Source organism: Protopterus annectens, chromosome 1.part0 (assembly GCF_019279795.1).
Source record: "Protopterus annectens isolate FY-2018-M chromosome 1.part0, PAN1.0, whole genome shotgun sequence".
NCBI lineage: Eukaryota > Metazoa > Chordata > Ceratodontiformes > Protopteridae > Protopterus > Protopterus annectens.
Genome location: NC_056725.1, coordinates 1855198039 through 1855219535, shown reverse-complemented (window position 1 = coordinate 1855219535; position 21497 = coordinate 1855198039). Strand labels below are relative to the sequence as shown.

At 35.5% G+C, this 21497-nt stretch overlaps 1 protein-coding gene across 2 annotated transcripts in view; it reads left to right on the top strand.

Moving 5' to 3' along the window:
- The window catches only part of OSMR (oncostatin M receptor), a 1030877-nt gene that overhangs the window by 636220 nt on the left and 373160 nt on the right, over window positions 1–21497 (top strand). For both annotated transcript variants that reach the window (XM_044069885.1, XR_006364564.1), the window contains exon 12: window positions 8898–9077. In XM_044069885.1, the coding sequence (XP_043925820.1) occupies window positions 8898–9077 (180 nt within the window). The remainder of the gene's footprint in view (window positions 1–8897; window positions 9078–21497) is intronic.

Below are 21497 nucleotides of genomic sequence, written 5' to 3'. Positions count from 1 at the left end.
GTAATAGTGTGGATAAAAGAAAATGTAATGGTTAGAATAGTTATATTTTAGAGTAAACTGCTTTTGAGTTTGAGACTAGCTCCCAAGTTAAAACAGTTTAAAATCCAGCTTGACAAGTGGTTCAGGATGCAGATTCCTAGGAAATATCATTGAAGGTCCTATGACATTTGAGTGAATGTGCATTTGACTGAAAGAGAAATCAGTGAACAAAAATGACTTAAAAATTTTCACTGAATAGCAGTTGATTAAAAGCTTTTGCTTAGCAGGAGAGCATACCCCTGCATCACCCAAGTAGAGGCTTTCCCCCACCCCTTACTTATACAGAAATACATATATAGATACATATATATATATATATATATATATATATTTATATATATATATATATATATATATATATATATATATATATATATATATATATATATATATATATATATACATATATGGGTCTACTTCATATGATCGACAGTTCATTTGATCGACATTCATTTCACCGAGACCAAAACACCTAAAACCCATTTGGTCGAAACTCATAACATCGATACATGAAATTAAAAGCACTATGCCCTTCTCCCCACTGTAGCAGGATCCTGGAGTTAGTATATATAGTTGGGGGGTGTGGGGGCACATACGTCATACATTTCACAGCTACACATAGATACTTATAACTGATATGACAAACTCTTTGCAGACAACAATAGTTGTCTAAACTATGTGGGGTGGGCTATGCTACCCACCCCCCCCATACCCCCCCTCACTATATATTCTAACTCCAGGATTGGACTACAGTGGGGAAAAGGGCATAATGCTATTAATGTCATGTGTCGATGTTATGAGTTTTGATTAAATGGGTTTTAGGTGTTTTGGACTTTAGGTGTTTTGGTCTCGGTGAAATGAATGTCGATCATATGAAATGTAAATCATATGAAGTAGACTCATATATATATATATATATATATACAATTTGGAGTAGAGGCCATTATACTTGTAAAACACATAGTGTGGTTTATATTGGTTTATGTGACACATGTGAACAGTTTCACATTGGTAAAACTATCAGGTCACTGAATAAATGTATTTACGAACACAATCTTGCCAACAAAAAGAAAGATATGTCTAACACATTTGCGAGACATTCTCTATTCTGTGTTAATTTCAAAAAGTTTAGCTTTGCAGTTTTGGAAAGGGTTAATGACATATTGTTTTCTGGGAATTTTAAAGCTAAACTGGAATGTAAAGAAGCATTATGGCAGATTCTGCTTAATGCAGATGAGCCTCCTGGGCTAAATGATGTTATTAACATCAAATGCTTTTTACAAGCACAGAGGTTATAAAATAGTACAATATTGTACTTTGTATATATGTATATATATATATATATATATATATATATATATATATATTTTATACATTTTTTTACATATTATTCAATATGGTTTTATTAAGTACTTTTACTCGACTGTATTATTATTAAGTATTATAAATATCATTATTGTTTTTTTATTGTATATTGTTTGTATTGGGTGATTTATATCACATGATGGTATGTGAAAATTATTTAAACTTTTCAATGAGTGTGTACTATTATTCTGATGAAGTTCATGGTGGATTAAAAGTGAACGAAACGCGTTAATTCAATTTGGCTCCTGACTTTTTTCAACTTCAGACATTTACTGGCTTTTTCAGTTACTTGGTTTCTTCTTGTGTGTCGTTTTACTCAATATATATATATATATATATATGGTTCCCTATTAGAAGCCTGAAACACTATAAGCCCGAAAGTCAAAATCCTGAAAACTATAGACTGAAAATGCAAAATCTCGAAAGTGCAAAATCCTGAAAGTCAAAATCCTGAAAACACAAATAATGCTAATATGTCACTATAAAGACACTAATATCTACCAACTGACCCTGACCCTAACCCTAACCCTAAGGTCCGTCACTATCGCACACTCACCTGACCCGCGCCCTAACCCTAACTCACTTAAACCGCCCCTAACCCCAATATTTGTCACTATTGCATACATGCCTAACCTGCGCCCTAACCCTAACTCACTTAAACCGCCCCTAACCCTAACATAAAACCAACCGCACACTTACCTGGACCCAACGCATGACATAACACCACAGGGCTAACAATAGCAAAGCCACAATGACATCAGTATGTCCATTTTGTGTTTTCAGGATTTTGACTTTCAGGATTTTGCACTTTCGAGATTTTGCATTTTCAGTCTATAGTTTTCAGGATTTTGACTTTCGGGCTTATAGTGTTTCAGGCTTCTAATAGGGAACCATATATACATATATATATATATATATATATATATATATATATATATATATATATATATATATATTTATATATATATATATATATATACATACACACGTATGCATATATATATATATATATATATATATATATATATATATATATATATATATATATATATATATATATATATATATATATATATATATATATATATATTAGGGTCTATATCGCAACATCGAAGTAGTTTGAAAAGAGTGAATGCTCTTAAATCGACACAAAATACCCAAAACCACAGAAAGTTGAATGTACGGAACAACGATTTTTTTCCCAGGGAAAAAAATCTCTGTTCCAAAAAAAAAAAAAATCCAAACACAACATAAAGTGGGGGGCTTTAATGCCCATACCCCCCTACTTAAAATACCAACTCTCAGATCGCACCACACTGGAGGAGACAGCAAAGTCCAGATAATGGCCCAGTGATTTTTTTCCCTGGGAAAAAAATCGCTGTTCTGGCCGTTTGACTTTCTGTGGCTTCATATATTTGGTGTCGATGTAAGAGCATTCAGAGTGTTTCAGACTTTGACTTCATGATATAGGTCCTATATACACACACACAGACACACACACACACACACACACACACACACACACACACACACACACACACACACACACACACACACACACACTAACAACACAGTTAGATAACAATAGAGAAAAGAACACCACACACAGTGAATCACATACTATCTATAGGCTTCTAAAATTTTCAGTGAATTCTGTTTCAGTCAAATGTGTTTTCAGTCAGTTTTGTTCAACCATCTGTGATTGAATCAAATGCACATTCAATCAAATGATGTGGAACTCATTTGATATTATAGGTCTGTACCAGTAAACTATGCTGTAGCATTGTAAACTACTTCAAACTCCATCTCTATGGAAATCAATTCAGAACTGGTATAAAAAGTGTTATTATTCTGAGGTTAGTTTAGAGGAAAAGTGGCACCTAACCTATTGGGAAAAAGATTTTATTCCGGATTCATGAACATCTTCACTAAGTGTACACATTCTGTATTCAAGAGCACCTCTACCACATTTTTTGTGCTGTCTATTCACTCAGAAAGATTACTCTAAAAGCACACGTAGTCTACTCTTTGTGGTAACCTGTATGAATCCCTCGATGTTTACAGCTGCAAGAAAATCACTAGGAAAGCTAAAATTAGGAGGAAAAAGGTGGAGTTATCTTTATGTTGTCTACATATAATCTCCTGACAGAAAGAGTATGTATTCGCTTTTCAAACCACTCTTTTCACACTCATAATCAATTATTATTGCTTAATACTGACTGGTGTAATAGTGTGGATAAAAGAAAATGTAATGGTTAGAATAGTTATATTTTAGAGTAAATTGCTTTTGAGTTTGAGACTAGCTCCAAAGTTAAAACAGTTTAAAATCCAGCTTGACAAGTGGTTCAGGATGCAGATTCCTAGGAAATATCATTGAAGGTCCTATGACATTTGAGTGAATGTGCATTTGACTGAAAGAGAAATCAGTGGACAAAAATGACTTAAAAAGTTTCACTGAATAGCAGTTGATTAAAAGCTTTTGCTTTGCAGGAGAGCATACCCCTGCACCACCCAAGTAGAGGCTTTCCCCCACCCCTTACTTATACAGAAATACATATATATATATATATATATATATATATATATATATATATATACATATATGGGTCTACTTCATATGATCGACAGTTCATTTGATCGACATTCATTTCACAGAGACCAAAACACCTAAAACACATTTGGTCGAAACTCATAACATCGATACATGAAATTAAAAGCATTATGCCCTTTTCCCCACTGTAGCGGGATCCTGGAGTTAGTATATATAGTTGGGGGGTGTGGGGGCACAGGCTTCATACATTTCAAAGCTATACATAGATACTTATAACTGATATGACAAACTCTTTGCAGGCAACAATAGTTGTCTAAACTATGTGGGGGGGGTTATGCCACCCACACACCCCCAATATGGGAGGCTTTGCCCCCCATACCCCCCTCACTATATATTCTAACTCCAGGATTGCACTACAGTGGGGAAAAGGGCATAATGCTATTAATGTCATGTGTCGATGTTATGAGTTTTGATTAAATGGGTTTTAGGTGTTTTGGACTTTAGGTGTTTTAGTCTCGGTGAAATGAATGTCGATCATATGAAATGTAAATCCTATGAAGCAGACCCATAGATATATATATACACATATATATATATATATATATATATATATATATATATATATTTATAGATATATATATATATATATATATATATATATATACATACATACACACACACACACACACACACACACATATATATATATATATATATATATATATATATATATATATATATATATATATATATATATATAGATAGATATAGATATATATATTAGGGTCTATATTGCAACATCGAAGTTTGAAAAGAGTGAATGCTCTTAAATTGACACAAAATACCCAAAACCACAGAAAGTCGAATGTACGGAACGACGATTTTTTTCCCAGGGAAAAAAAATCTCTGTTCCAAAAAAAAAAAATCCAAACACAACATAAAGTGGGGGGCTTTAACGCCCACACCCACCTACTTAAATGTACCAACTCTCAGATCGCACCACACTAGAGGAGACAGCAAAGTCCCGACAATGGCCCAGCGATTTTTTTCCCTGGGAAAAAAAATCACTGTTCTGGCCGTTTGACTTTCTTTGGCTTCATATATTTGGTGTCGATGTAAGAGCATTCGCTCTTTTCATACTTTGACTTCATCATATAGGCCCTATACACACACACACACACACACACACACACACACACACACACACACACACACACACACACACACACACACACACACACACACACACACACACAGACACACACACACACACACACACACACACACACACACACACACACACACACACACACACACACACACACACACACACACTAACAACACAGTTACATAACAATAGAGAAAAGAACACCACACACAGTGAATCACATACTATCTATGGGCTTCTGTAATTTTCAGTGAATTCTGTTTCAGTCAAATGTGTTTTCAGTCAGTTTTGTTCAACCATCTGTGATTCAATCAAATGCACATTCAATCAAATGATGTGGAACTCATTTGATATTATAGGTCTGTACCAGTAAACTATGCTGTAGCATTGTAAACTACTTCAAACTCCATCTCTATGGAAATCAATTCAGAACTGGTATAAAAAGTGTTATTATTCTGAGGTTAGTTTAGAGGAAAAGTGGCACCTAACCTATTGGGAAAAAGATTTTATTCCGGATTCATGAACATCTTCACTAAGTGTACACATTCTGTATTCAAGAGCACCTCTACCACATTTTTTGTGCTGTCTATTCACTCAGAAAGATTACTCTAATAGCACACGTAGTCTACTCTTTGTGGTAACCTGTATGAATCCCTCGATGTTTACAGCTGCAGGAAAATCAGTAGGAAAGCTAAAAGTAGGAGAAAAAAGGTGGAGTTATATTTATGTTGTCTATTCACTAATAAAGGTGTACACTGGCTCCCATTTATTCTTAAATTTCCAAGCTAGACATTTCATAACAAATATATTGTCAGATACAGAATCTTCATTTCTGACTTTGTTTTCAGTGAAATCTTGTTAAAGAACAGTTAGCCTGTACTTATAGGCAAATATCTTCCCATGTGACAGGATGCAAAATATTTTAGGGCTGCATTACACAGTGGCACTTGTAGGGGTAGAGTTATTTATTTATTTGTTTGTTTGTTTATTTTACATTTGCAATGCTCCATCATTTTGCACTTCACTTTTTTGTTTGTCTGAAAAGCAAAAGAAATGCTTTGGAAATGCTGATGCTCCAAGGAAACTAGTAAGATGAATTGTTCAAAAGTGCCTACTTGGGAAAATTGCATAAAGAAATTAGACCTCATGTATAAGGCAAAAACTGAATTTCGACACTCACATCCAGCAAAATATTAAGAAAACCCATATAAAACTTGGTATGCTATACAGGAACATCCAATTTCTCTCTCCTTCCACCAAAGACTTGCCACTACCTGTCTACTCCCCTCACTAATGGCGCTCCTCTATTAACTAACTTATCTGCCACACTCACTTCAAAATTGGAAGTCTGTTATAATAAGATTTCTAAATTTGTCACCAAAGCCAAATACTCCTCCCATTACTGCATTGTCCTTAATTTGTTACACTGGCATGAACTCTCCAACCATATAGACTATCTTCAGATTACCACAGCCCACAAACTAATCTTTCAACCCTCTAAGTGCCCTGCTCTATGCAACATCCTTCTCCCCTACACCCCTCAGAGAACTCTCAGATCTACTCACCAAAACCTAATCTTTGTCCGAAAACCCAATTGCCCTGCTGGTCAACTCCTGCTATTCCTTTCCTTAGCAAAAACATGGAATTCTCTGCCTTCCTCTCTAAGGACCTGTGCAAACTTTGAAAACTTTAAATCTCAGTTACATTCCTACGTTTACTCTAACAGAAAATGCAACTGCATTCTCCCCACCTAGTCCTATAATTCTATCACCACCTTTAAACCCCTCTCCAGCTATGATTACTGGCCTCTCTAGCTATGATCTATAGGCTACCACACATATGTACATATTGTAAATATCAAATTTGTACCATGTACCTAAGAATTTACACCTGCTCTCTAACATGAAATGTCACTGTAAATTGTTCATTAGTAATATTGTGTCTGTATCTAAAGGTAACATGTACCTAAGAAATTACACCTGCTCTCTAGCATGAAACATAATTGTAAATTGTTCTTCTTTTCTATACTGTATCTCTATCTAAACTTTATAACATGGAGGTTTTCTCCCCGGGCCTCCACTGAAAATGGGATCGCTGAGCCCAGTGGACATCCCCGGGCATCAAACTGGAAATAATAATAGTAATAATAACAAATTAACAGAATAATTACACAGTTCACTACAGAATCCATGGAAATGGCTCATAGCTTAGCCAAAGTTGAAGGAACAAGATAGTATTAACACCTATGAGCATCAGATAATAATCTCAGAGCAGTTCATCTGCATACTTCAAGAAAACACAGCCTACTAATTGAATATCTGGCTAATTTCTTTCCTTATTCTTTGTGAACATTAGTGTGTGTGTGTGTGTGTGTGTGTGTGTGTGTGTGTGTGTGTGTGTGTGTGTGTGTGTGTGTGTGTGTGTGTGTGTGTGTGTGTGTCTGTTCAATTGTATATACCTGACAGTGACCTAGGTAACCCAAGTTTGATTAGTGCCTAAGGATAGAGAGGCAAGAGTTGGAGCTAGCAGGGGCAGCAAAGAAGTGAATAAGTTGAGCCTGCTCACCTTTCTCAGCTGGAAAGATTAAGGGATGACTAGAGGGTGGAGTATGGATCTAGGCCATTCTCTAGTTCTGGTGGAGACTAGGCCAAAGGGAATGGTAGCTGGGTTGAGTAAGTATGTGGTACAAGGAATGAGCAGTAAGTGTTTTGTATTGGTCTAAAATGTCATGGGCCCAGGGAAGGCCAGTCCCAGAAACCAAAGTGCATAGTTTCTTAACTTTAAACATGATGCTAGTGCATATGAAGGCAGGTCCACAATCTGTTCAAAACTATGCCTGCCTACGAGAGTAACAGTGACAGCTTCCAGGCTTGCTCACCTAATACAAGAGCCCTGTCATCAGCAGCTTGAGGAGGATTTGGTGATACCTGGCTGAACTGCAACAATAAATGACAACAAACACTGAAACAATGATAGAGTTTAAAGAAGGAACATGGCAACAGGGATATATGTAATACATACCCAGAAAGAGAGATGGGTTTAAAAAAATACAGCAAGGATAGTTAGGAGTAACTGCATATATGCATGCTAATATGAAAAATAATATACTGTCGAAAAATTCTAACCAGTCTGCCCAGTTTATGACACATTATCCCTCTCTTGCCTCTTATAAGCTTCTCTCTAACTCTTCCTCACTCCATAGGATAAAATTCAGCTAAGTATTAACTAAAAATATCTTGGAAGTGGCAATAGTTAACTAGCATTTTGTCCACTTACAAACATCAAGATCAGAAACCCTAAAACATCTTACACTTGGCACAGTTACCATTGTGTCTTACTCCTGCAACATGAACTACATGTCATCAGCCAATATATTGTCAGTTAGACACACTTCCTTTTAAAGTAATCATGTAAATGGCAAGCAGTTTCACGCAGGCCCTGTACTGCAGTAAGACTGTATAAAGTCAGGTAAGTAACTAAAGAGTCTGTGCATGTACTTGGGATAAAGGTTGTAGCAATGCATAGTTATGACAGTAATGGAAATGTAATTGTAGAATGTTCCTCAAAGATATATCTAATTTGCTGCCTTTTCATAGTGTGCGAATAAAGTATGGTAATACTTACCAGCCATGTCTACTAACAGACGTTATAATCATGCAGTTTTCTTTAGTTCTATTGCACATATTATAAGTACACTGATTAAAATGATTTTCAACTCCACAAAGCAAATAATCGAAATGGTGAATGTTTTCATGTATCCCTTTCATTTTTAAGAAGTCATTGAAGAAGGAAGAGTCAGTGCTACTGGTGATGGACTTTGCTTATCCTGGAAGCATGACCCATATGTGATAGATGGCTATGTTGTAGACTGGTGCAATTCACCCTTTTCACCAGGTTGTGACCTGCAGTGGAAGAAAATTCCTTCTAATGCAACATCTGTGATTATCAAGTCAGGTAAGCATACAAAAGCTGAACTTGGAGTAATATGCAGTTCATCTTATCTAGACAAAGTTTGTATTTATAAGAACTCAGTAACATCAACCGCATTCTTATTTATTTTTTTACTAAATATTTTTTTATTATTTCAAATAAGATGTCTTAAGAAACATTACGTGAAATAAAGATAAATAACATATTTACAATTCTAAAACATTACTAACTTCAAACAATAATATAACTATTTACATTGGTGTCTATGCAAATAACATTGAAATTCTATATTATATAAAGTTAGAAACATAAGATGATATATCTTCTTCGATCTTTTCGAGTATTTCCAGTACTTTCATCCAAGAGTAATAGTAAGAAGTAGAGCTTTTAGTTCTGTTCTTCATTGTTAATATTTCCATGTGAGCAACTGTTGTTGTTAAATTCTCAAATTCCTTGAACGTAGGAGAAGCCTCATTTTTCCAGTGTATAGTTATGATTTTACGTGAAATTGCCAATAGTGACCATAGGATTTTAGTGTCTTTTTTTGGTACACAGTTTGGAATAGGAGAGTTGAATAAAATTAAAGACTTTGTTAATTGAAATTTATCATTATAAACAGTCTGAAAAAAAATAGTTAATGGATTTCCAGTACATATTGAGACATATACATTCATAAAAAACATGCTGCCAATCTGATTTTATCTTGGTATGGCATCTCCAACATTGATCTTCAATAGAATACATTTTGCTAACCTATGTGGTGTATAGAAACTTCTCTGTAGATATCTCCAAGTGAATAATTGCCAGTATTTTGATAATGTAGAAAATTTGGAAGATTTTAAAATATTACTTTTTTCTTCTTCAATTGGAGGATGGTTGTTTATTAAAGTATAATAATCCCGTATGATTTTTCATGATAGTTTTTTGTTTTTTTAACAATTTTATAGATATTAGACAAATAATCTGTACCCTGATAAGGCTGTTTTGTGATAAGAATAAGGTATTCAATGAGTTTTGGAGCTTCATGTCTAACTGAAGGTTGCATTTGTTCTATTTTATTTATAAGAAAATGCCTTAGATTTTGTAAAAACAACCAATTGTCTTTATTTATATTATAGTTATAAATTATCTGTTCATTTGTTAGAATTTTCCCTTTCTCTATAAGTTGATGCCAAAAGAGTAATGTTTCTTCTTTAAGTATATTTATTTTAGGTATTTGGAATGTATCTAGAATATTTGGTGTAAAAGCTATAGGGAAAATAAGAAAAATCCAAGAATTAATATTTGGTATTTTGTTTATATATTTTTTGAACACTGAAAGTGTAGAGCTTATATAGTTTGATGGCAATTTATTAATATTATTCATTTTCCCTAAAAAATAATCTTTTAACATCCATATAAGGGGTGATGATATTACTGTTAAGTTGTCTTGTATGTGATTATAATTTATTTCTATCTAAATCTGCTCATGGGCTTGTTTCCATATAGGTGTGTATGAATTATTTAACCATAGTGTTATGTTTTTAATAACAGATGAGGTAATATATAAATCAATATCCGGTAAATTAATTCCACCGTCTTCCCAATCTGGTAAATGTTTATTTAAGGCTATACGGGGTTTATTTGGAAACCATAGAACATTTTAAATTAGTTTATTGTATCTTTGAATAATATATTTGGGAGGTGGCAATGAAAAATTTTGTATTAAGTATAATATTTTGGGAAATATGATTATTTTAATAAGATATAATCTGTCTGCTGTTGAAAAGATATATTTATTCCAGTAACCAATTGTTTGTTCTATTTTGTCTAGTATTTTATTATAGTTAAATGTTAGAGAATATGTTAATTCATTGAGCAGATTTATTCCCAGATATAATAATTTACTTTCTGTTACTATATATTTGGAAAATCTTTTGTTTATATTATTTTATTTTTACAATTACAGGGCATAATTTTAGTTTTGTTTTCATTAAATTTTAAGCCTGAAATATTTTGAAATGTATTCATGGAGTTAAATAGAGCATTCAAAGATTCATTTGCATCTGAGAGAGTTAATAGTATGTCATCAGCAAAGAGTTGGATTTTAAGGTTTAACATTTTATTAATACAAATGCCCTTTATGTTATTGTTTGATCTGATTTTATTTGCAAAGGGTTCTATGAGTAATGCAAATAACAATGGTGATAAAGGGCAACCTTGTTTAGTTCCCTTTTTGATTGTTATAGGGCTTGATCTATGTGATCCTAGTTTAACATATGCAGTAGATTTTTCATATAGTATTTGGATAAGATTATTAAAATTAGAAGGAAAGTTATATTCTTTTAAAACTAGTGAAAGAAAGTTCCAGGTAACCGAATCAAAAGCTTTATTAATATCTAATGAGATTACATTTAAATCTAGGACTTTATGTTTGCTATAATCTATTAATGTTAGTATTCTTTTAATATTATCTGAAGTATTTCTTCCTTTAATAAAACCTGTTTGATCTTTGTGAATTAAGAAAGAAAGAAAATGTTTGATCCTATCTGCGTATATAGCCATAAACATCTTATAGTCTATATTGAGTAATGATATTGGCCTATATGAGGAACACTGCTTCTCATCTTTATCTGGTTTGATAATTGGGGATATCAATGAATATTTCCAAGAGAGTGGTATATTCAAATCTTTCTTGGCTATATCATATACTTTTAATAATAAGGATATGGCTTGATTGGGTATTAATTTATACATTTCTGGTAGCATATTGTCTGGGCAAGGTGCTTTATTTGTCTTGAGCTTTTTAATTTGTGATTTTAATTCTGTCATATTGATTGGTTTGCTTATAATGTCTATTTGTTCTTGTGTTAATTTAATATGAATATTATTTTCTAAGTATTTTTATATCCTTAGTAGGTGTATCTTGAGTGTTTATGGAATTATTAATGTTAAATTGGAGTCTGAATGCTTCTAAAATATAATTTAGTTCCGTAACTCTTTTGTTAGTATTAGGAATAAATATTTATTTTATTTGCTTAGATTTAATTATTTTTTTGTTCTATTAGTTAAGTGTCTCAGGTGTGCTGAATTAGTAGAGTATGAGTGTATTTTTATCTTTTCTAAGTTAATCATAATCTTATGATGTAACAATTCTGTATACTTCTTATTGATTTGTGTAAGTTCTTGAACTTGAGTAGTATTACCCTTTTGTATTCCCAGTTTCAATTTATCTGCTTTGTTTTGTAAGTCTAGCATATCTTTATTCCATAACTTTCTTTTATTTATGTACCAGGATAATATTTTCCCATATGTAACTGCTTTTAATGAATCCCAGGCATATATTTCTGAAATATCTTCTGTGTAATTTATTTCTAGAAAGTTTTTGATTGTTTATTCATAAAATTCTTTGAAATCTGTCAATTTTGTGATATAGGAAGGTATCCTAGTAATGGGATTTGAATAAAATGGTGTAAGCTCTATCTCAAATACTATGGCATTATGATCAGATAAGGGACAAGTTATCATTTTGACTTTGTCAATTTTTGTTATTAGGTCATTGGCAACATATATTCTATCAATTCTAGAGTTAGTTTTATATCTATGAGAATAAAATGTGAAGATTATTGAGTCTGGTTCTGCAAATTCATTTATATCTTTTAAATACAATGTATCTATAAATTTTGATAGTGCTTTAGAGATAGGTTGTTTTCTTCTTTTATATTTAGAATTTGTATCTTTTTCATTCATTATACAGTTGAAGTCTCCTGCCAATATCAGGTTACCCTTAGTTAAATGAATTATCTCATCAAAGTGCTGTTTAACTGTTTTTAATCCTAGTCCTGGGATCCAATATAGATTTACTAACATATAGATTCTCTTATTTAATTCTATTGAAGCTAGACAAAACATACCTGATGTATCTTGATGAGTAGTAATTATTTTAGGTGTTATAGTTGAGTTGCGAAGTAGTATAGCTACTCCTCTTTTTTTATTTTGTATTGAGAGTTTATTAGTACTATGTAATTATTAATATTTAAGTTGTTTATATCTCTATCTAATAAGTGTATCTCTTGTAAGAAGACTATTTGTGATTTATGTAAGTTTATGTACTTGAATAGGCTTCTCCTTTTATTACTATTATTTAGACCATTAACATTTATGGATAAACATTTCATTTCCTAGTTTTGAGTTTGTTTTATGTGTGAGTTTATGTAAATATTGTTTATTCTTAGTTCCATCTTGGATACAGAATTCAAAAAGTTTTTCTTGTATGATTTTTGCATGTTTCTGAGTGACACCAAAGTGATAGAATAAAAAAAAACAAAGAACTTCCAAACTTGTAATTCTTAACCTTAAAAACCATCCCCTATCGCTATGAGGTAATATACCTCTTTGTTTGGTTAGTGAATCTAACCAAACAAACTTTCTACCCTCACAAATAATATTTGGATCAGTTTCTCTTATCCTCTTAGTTTTTAAATAAAGATAATTGAATAATATATTAAGATAATCTAATCAGCTAAAATATATAAATATATTCTTTATTCTTATCTTATTGTAATTCAATAATACTTATTTCTAATCAGGTTTCAAAAAGGTACAAATATTTAGATTAAGGTAGTATCATTTCAAAATAGTTTAAGGTATTAATAAACATCATATTAAAATCTATAACTGTATGTTGCAGACATCTGTTGAAAACTATTTACTGACATTACTGTATAATACAATACCATTGTTGTGTAAATGTTTTAGATTACTCAAGTCCAAAACCAATGTTTAAATTAGTATTTGCAAAGTCATATTGGAATAAAAACATGAATAGTTCTGAAACCACATCATATTTCATGTTTAACATAAACTGAAATGCAATACAATGTACAAGTATATTAATATTTCTTTAGTAGACACTAAATATGTTCCTCTGATTGCATTTTTCAGCTTTTCAAAGACAATTCCTATGACTGGAGACAACAAGATCAAAATTTAGACATCTCCCTTATCCAAGAGACTACTTATAATGTTACTTAATTGAGTGTTTTGTTGTTAACACTTTTATCAACTTTAGGAGGGACTTTGTATAATCAAAAAGACACAGTACAGAAGTAAAACTACAGTGCAGTTGACCACATTTTCAAAGCAAACATCTGTGTATATCATATATTAACTCTTACAGCTTAAACTGACACTTAACCAGTGAGTTTATCTGCTGACAATAAGTGCTGGAGATATAATGTTGGTTTACTTAACACCAGTAATTTAATCTTATGATTGAATAAAAGTTTAGAATTAAACATCTGGAGCTTCTCATTATAGTATTTAAAGAGTATACTGGAGAACATATCAAAATAATGGAAGCTGCTAAGATTTAAACTATTATGTATGAAAATGTTACAGGTTAAAATTCCTAACCCACTTTGCAGTAAATAGACAAAATGTATTTAAACTATGGGATAATACCTTTATTACATCAGAAAGGTGATTAAGAAGCTTGTTTTTCCTCTAACGTCAGAGGATAGCTGTGGTGATCCATGCACTGCAAGAGTATTATTTATCCTGGCAATTGCTTTATGACTGTATATAGAAATATTTAATTCAAATAATTAACTGGCATTACAACAATATTTCTCAGAAAAAGTTGTTTTACAGTTAATGACTAGATAGAAAGCATCATTGAGAGGATACACTTATCAAATGTCAAGTGCTTTAGCTATAATATAAGTGTCCCCTTGAATTAATCCCTGATGAATTTACTGCTTACTAAACTTGCAGACTAATATTGGTGTCTTTTCATGTAGTCATATTGGAACATGAAAATACAGGTCTGCTGATCAGGAACAATCAGACTCTCAACTGCTAGACAATGCTATACATTTGTCTGCAGAAAGGTTTGAGAATTGTGGTTGCATTGTCAAGCATTTTTGTTTACACTAACAGTAACATGATATACCCACATACACTAGTATTGTGTCATTCTTGATAATGCAAAAAGCCAGGTAATATTATAAGAAGGGTGAAGCCACAGCCAGGTAATATAATAAGAAGAGTACAGCCGCAGTCATTATTCAGATGAGGAAATGGGAACAGCATGAGCCATCTAAGGATGGATAGCTCGCTGAGTACCTGCCACAATGTATGTTCACAATGCATGGTAACTTAGTAATAAATTAAGGTGTGGGCTAAGCCTCTCCCTCTTCTACTCAAATTGGATTTAATACAATATGTGTGTAGAACACAGATGCTTCGACAAAGTTCAAACCTATATGGGATATAAATATTGTATAATTGACACATTGGGTTAAATCCTCTGTTGTTATGTTACTTATTATAGTTGTTTATATGATTATTGCTTTTACTTTCTCTATCTAGTATATTATACTGTTATTTAAATGCTTGATTTGCTAAATGTACATTTAACCTTCTTGTTGCATCTAATTTGTCCACTTGAGGGCATATTTTGGTAGCAGGACATTAGTAGTATTTTGTAGAAGAACCAGTGTGGCAAATGGCAATTTTCCTTAAAATAAACCTGCCTGTTGCTTGACATTTACTAGTTTCTTTAGAGAATTTGTAAAACAGCAGTGATTCTATTTACTGATGATTCATTTCTGCTCTTTAAACTCTGCTGTACAAAACATAGTAAGGGATAGCTAAAATGTCTGGAAAACTAAACTGGCAGAAAGACAAGCAGATATATGTCCTTATCTATCAAGGTGCTAGAAGACATCAGCAGCCATAAGCTGAAATACTTCTGATGTTTGTTTTGTAGATGTGCAAAAGATTAGTCAAAACAAGATCCAAGGATGCCTTGTAGATCACCTCTCAGAAGCCTGTGTGATACCAAATAAAGGGACAGAGTTTTGAGGTGATCATCTTAGGGCATTGTGCTTACTCCTTGTATTTGTTTTGTAAGGAACCCTTGTGGATGTTCCAGTTGCTGCATGTATCTGCTCAGCATTCCAAGAGGGCATTATATTTCATGATGGGCCTGATGAAGGCCAAGTACAGTGGTATGATGACCTTTCTGGAACAAGATGTCATGCCTTTGCTTATAAGCAACACAGAAGGATTTTCTTACTACTTTGGACATGTTTTTCAAAGGTTAGTTTACTGTCTGCATGAATTCCCAGATCCCTGACTAGTAAATCAACTTTTAAGGGTATTTTATCGAAGACATAGTTATCCGGGGTGGCAGACTTCCTAAAAGGTACTATAATGCATTTCTTGGCATTGAGTTTTATGCCATGGCTTTAACAAACCACATTTATCTGTATTAGACCTTCCTGAATGGTGTTCTCATCTTAGGGGATTCAATGACTGCTCCCAGTTTGCAATCATCTGCAAACTTGGTTAGCAAGAGGCCTTTTAACTTGGCTTTGACATACGAGAAGTAGATGCCAAAGAGGAGTGGGCCTAGCACAGAGCCCTGGGGGAGTCCACTGACAACCAGCCTGTTTGAGAAAGTGACCTCAGCAATTCTAACCTCCTGGGTCCTATCAGTGATCCAGCTAGTTATCCAGCATGTTATAATGGAGTTTATGCCTAGTTCTGTAAGTTTGTTGACAATGCCCAAGTAGGGTATTGTATCACATGCCTTAGCTAGTTTTCCCCTCATTCATTGCTTTAGTGACCTTTTCAAGGAAGTCCACCAGATTCAATAAGTATGACCTTCCTTTGACAAAGCCAAACTGAAATGGATCCAGTGTCTGGAGGTCTGCTATTTCCTTGTTGATAACTTCTATAATACTTCTTTCCATAACTTTGCAAATAAAACTAGTCAGACTAATGGGTCTGTAGGTTCCGGGATCTGTTGAAGGTCCTCCCTTTTGAAGGGGGAGGACCATTTCAGTCTTCCATTCATGTGGCACAAAGTATATTTTAAGACTTTAGTTCATAGGTTCATAGGTGTGTACTAGGCTAATGGCCCTGGAGCCTTTACAATCCTAGCCCAAAGAAGTGCCTTTTGAATGGGGCCTGATGGCTGTATGACTCAACAAGATGAACAAGGAGGTACAGCCAGAGTACCAGTCCAGATATCAAGCTAGAGGTTCTCCTTGGTCTTCCCTCGCCACCATGCCTCATGCTGCATGACTCAGGAGGGTCCAACACCACTCTCAGATAAGAAACTTTCACCCCTGTATCATCCAAACTCCCAAAAAAAGGCTACCAGTGAGCTCTTCAGACAAACTAGGGGACTGCTGGCAAAATAGTGAGGTGGCCAGTGCAGAGCACAGTGTCTGCCACATCACCTCTGATAGCATCATCGGTAATCCTAGAAAAAAAGAAAAATAAATGAAAGAAAAGCAAAACAATGTATCAAAGTGATAATGAAATGAAAAAAAGAAAAAAAGAAAAATACAAATGCAACTAATCAGTGATATGTAGTACAGTTTCTGTACTACTCTCCACCCCTGGAGATGCTGACCTGCTTCATCTGGCAGGCAATCAGATTGCCTTAAATGTTCTGTGGTGCTGTAAAACATAACACAAATAGTAATGAACACAGCATATCCCAGACAGCGGAAGGTGGTTACAACTACAGGTGCTATGCCTACTGTACAGTGACAGTGCAAGAACCGAATGCTTATAATAAAAACATGTCTCTCTCTCTCTCTCTCTCTCTCTCTCTCTCTCTCTCTGCATCCCTAACCCTTTCTGACCAATGGTTGAAAGGTCTGACTGGTGCCTCGTCATGTCACTGTATTTCTTCTGGCACTGTTTGCATGAGCAGACATTGCCAGTGATATCAATCACTGCCCTGGCAAGCTGGTGCCATGCATTGAGTTTATAAAGGTAGCTCCCACAGTCCCAAAAAAGACACACCCAATGATCTCTGCACTGAAGGTGTAAACATATTTTGGACTCCTTGCTGCATCAAGCAGGACCCTGCCAGAGTCAGTGCCTGCCAAGGTCATGTGCATTCACTAGGACAATGCCACCAGAGAAAATGGTAACCAGAGGACCTAGCCACATGTTGTATATACCATAGAACATGCACAGAGAGGGAGAAGAGTAGTATGATGCCCATTGACAGTATAGCAAATTATATAATCGGCATTACAATCAAAATTGGCATTAGGACAGTCAGACTTCTTAGTTGTGCATATCCTACATGACCTCCCAGCCCATGAACAGACATGACAGTCAGCAGGCTAGCTTGATGACCATGGTCTGTAGGATGATTCAAACTGACATTAGCAATGTCAGGATTCACACTTGTGCCACCCTGCATGACTTCAAGAACATGCTCAGTAATATAGATTGGGGTGATAATGCATCTTATTATTGGTGAAGTCCAGAGGCAGTTCCACTAAATCGTCTCATTAGCATACCCACTGTGCTTCAAGTCCTATTTTAGCATGATAAAAGCTACAATTGCCATTTTATAGGAGACCATGTTACAGCAAGCAACAAAGCAAATAGGAATACAGGTAAAATCAGAATGTACTGCCATATAGGCAAACTGACAACAGACAGGACAACTATAATTGGACCTCAGGACTGCAGTGATCCCACAAAAGTGCATGGAAGAAACAGACACTGTCACACTATAGTGGAGTGTGGGGGTAACACTGCACATGGCATAACAGGGGACTAACAGGCTAGGGGGATCAATGTGACACAGGCTAGGGTACAGGCAGGACAGACCACAGTCCTGTTGGTAGCTTACTCTTACAAAAGGGACAGCCAACACAGACTGCAGGCCTGTTCATGGCTCACCCTTACAGGAGGGGACAGGAAAGACATACTGCAGTGCTTTTGGGAGACGCACCCCGACAAGGCATATAGAACAGGCAGGACAGGCTGCAGCCTGCTGAAGCCCAACCTGACAGGGAACAAGGAACACAGTCACTCTCCTGATGTGCAGATGATGAGGGTGGACTGTGACATCTGCACACAGACAGCATGATATGCTACAGCGGAGATTGAGCCTCCTGTACACCAAGGACCAACTGCACTGTCTGCACATGTGCAAAGGACAACAAACATGGCTGACATGATCACAGCAGCCACAGTAAGGCACAGTGACAGAATAATTACACAAGTGTACTGGGTTGTGGCCACCATAAAGGTGGTGAGGACAGTATGGAGGCAATTGTTGTCTGTCATGGACAGTTATGCATGCACACAATATACATGTGTAGCCTATAGGCAAACATCCCCTGGTATGGGATTGAAGTAATTGCACCAGATTCAGAAGTTCACTACACAAGAGACAGAAGTGCTACTACAGAAACCACTAACACATGGCATCTGTATCCTTGAGAAAACTGACAGAGTCTTCCTGGACTAACGTTGGATGATAATGCTATGAGTAGTCATAGTAAGATAATTGTACAGGCACATCATAGGATTACTGATATGTTACTAAATGCCAGGGCCAAGTCACAGAAAATGACCAGAGACAAGCTAATCATTGGGAGTGGATCACCAATGTAAAGACATCTCAGAGAGATGGAGTAATTCCTGCCATCCCTCACAAGGGGAGGAAAGAGAACCCTCATACCTGGTGACAACTTGGATGTTGGACCTGGGCTGGTGACTGTTGTCCAAATTTCTGTATGAGATGCTCCTAGTAAGTAGGGAAATATGCCATTCCTATAGGATTGTGACTTTCACCTGGGTATGTTTTACTCAAGCAGTTACATATGCATCTGTGTCACCCAGGACATCAGGGCTGCAACAGAGACAGCCAGTACCACAATGTACACACATGTGCATAGGCTATGTATATGATTAGTATGTAGCAGACTGTGTGCTAGAGGGTGATGGGAGTCACAAATATGTTCTAACATTGCTACATGTATGTTATCTATATGCATTTGTGGGTTCTACTAGGAGAAAATCCAACAACAGATCAGAACATGCCTGATGATAGCATGAAACCAGATCACAATGTGGCACTGACAGCAGTACTAACATCAGAGACCAAACCCATGTGACCAACAACAGAGCTGAATGTGAAGGGAAGGATGAATCCCTGGCAACATCTGTGCTTAGCAGAGGTTACCCCATCAATGTCAGCCCCGTTCCTGCTACACAGGTGTCACCACCACAGATGGCATCAGAAGGCTGCACTGCCTCCAAGGTGCACAAAACAAGCATAGGGAAGAGGTAAGTAAATGACCATAAAGACAATCATAAGGCATTCTTTAGCTATGTCCGAAACCTAAAAGGGAATGCCCAGCTATATGCCAAACATATATTGGATGGTACCACTTATGCTGAACCTGAGGAAATTGCCAACCTGCTAGCAGACAGATTTGGCAATAACTTTACCCTGTCCCCCATTCCCCACCAGACATACCCCAAAGCATTCCTAACACCATTTGTTTTCTGAGTATCTCCAAAGAACAGGTCATACAAGCATCCTCCAAGGCCAAAAACATGGCCTCTATGGAAACAGATAACATCCCAGGCTGCTCACTAAACAATCTAAAACAAGACCTAGCAGAATCAATCAGCAATCTCTTTAACCATAGCTTGAGAACTGGCTTTATCCTGGCAGAGTAGAGAATATCAACAGTAATCCCCTTACACAAAGGAGGTTTATCAACTGACCCTGGAAACTGTCAACCCATAAGCCTAAAAAGCCTTATCTGGAAGGCTATGGAAAGAATCATCATGGACCGTACCCAAAAGGACACAAGTTACCTTCAAACTCTTGACCCGATCCAATTTGGTTTTGCCAAGGGTAGATCTTGCTTATTAAACTTAGCGGACTTCTTTGAGAATGTCACCAAAGCCCTGGATGAGGGCAAAACAGTATATACCACCTATTTTAATTTAGCCAAGGCTTTTTACACAATCCCCCATTCAGGTATCATAGAGAAACTTTCCCATCTGGGGATTAACCCATACATTATTAGATGGGTAGCCAACTGACTCACCAACAGAATGCATGCCGTGAAAGTTGGGGGAGTCCACCTGCGTAAGTAGTCCACCTACCAGTGGAGGTTCACAAGGATCTGTGCTGGCCCTCTACTGGTGGGAATCTACATTTCTGAAGTCCAGGAGAAGGTAGATGGCCTGTGGCTTACTAAGTTTGCATATGACTGTAAATTGGGCACAATCATACAGCCCCAATGATATTAACATATTACAGAAAGGGCTGACACAGACAAATGATTGGTGCCAAATTCATGGACTAAAACCTAATGCAAAAAAAGTCTCATTATCCCCTTTGGCAAAGAAGTAGTCCCTGCAAATCATGATATAGATAGCACTCCTCTAAGCTCAAACTCACTGGTGCAAGACTTGGGAACACAGGTTGAAAGCACTCTAAATTTCAATCACCATGTGTCCAAAGTGTTAAGAAAAGCTTTCTACATAGTGCATCTCATAAACAAGGGCATCACATCCAAAAACAAAGATGGTTAGAGCTACGCTATACTCGACCCTTAAAGCTCTGTCACTCTACTCTGTATCATGCAGGCTGCTGAGAGGTGACATGTGCCTGGG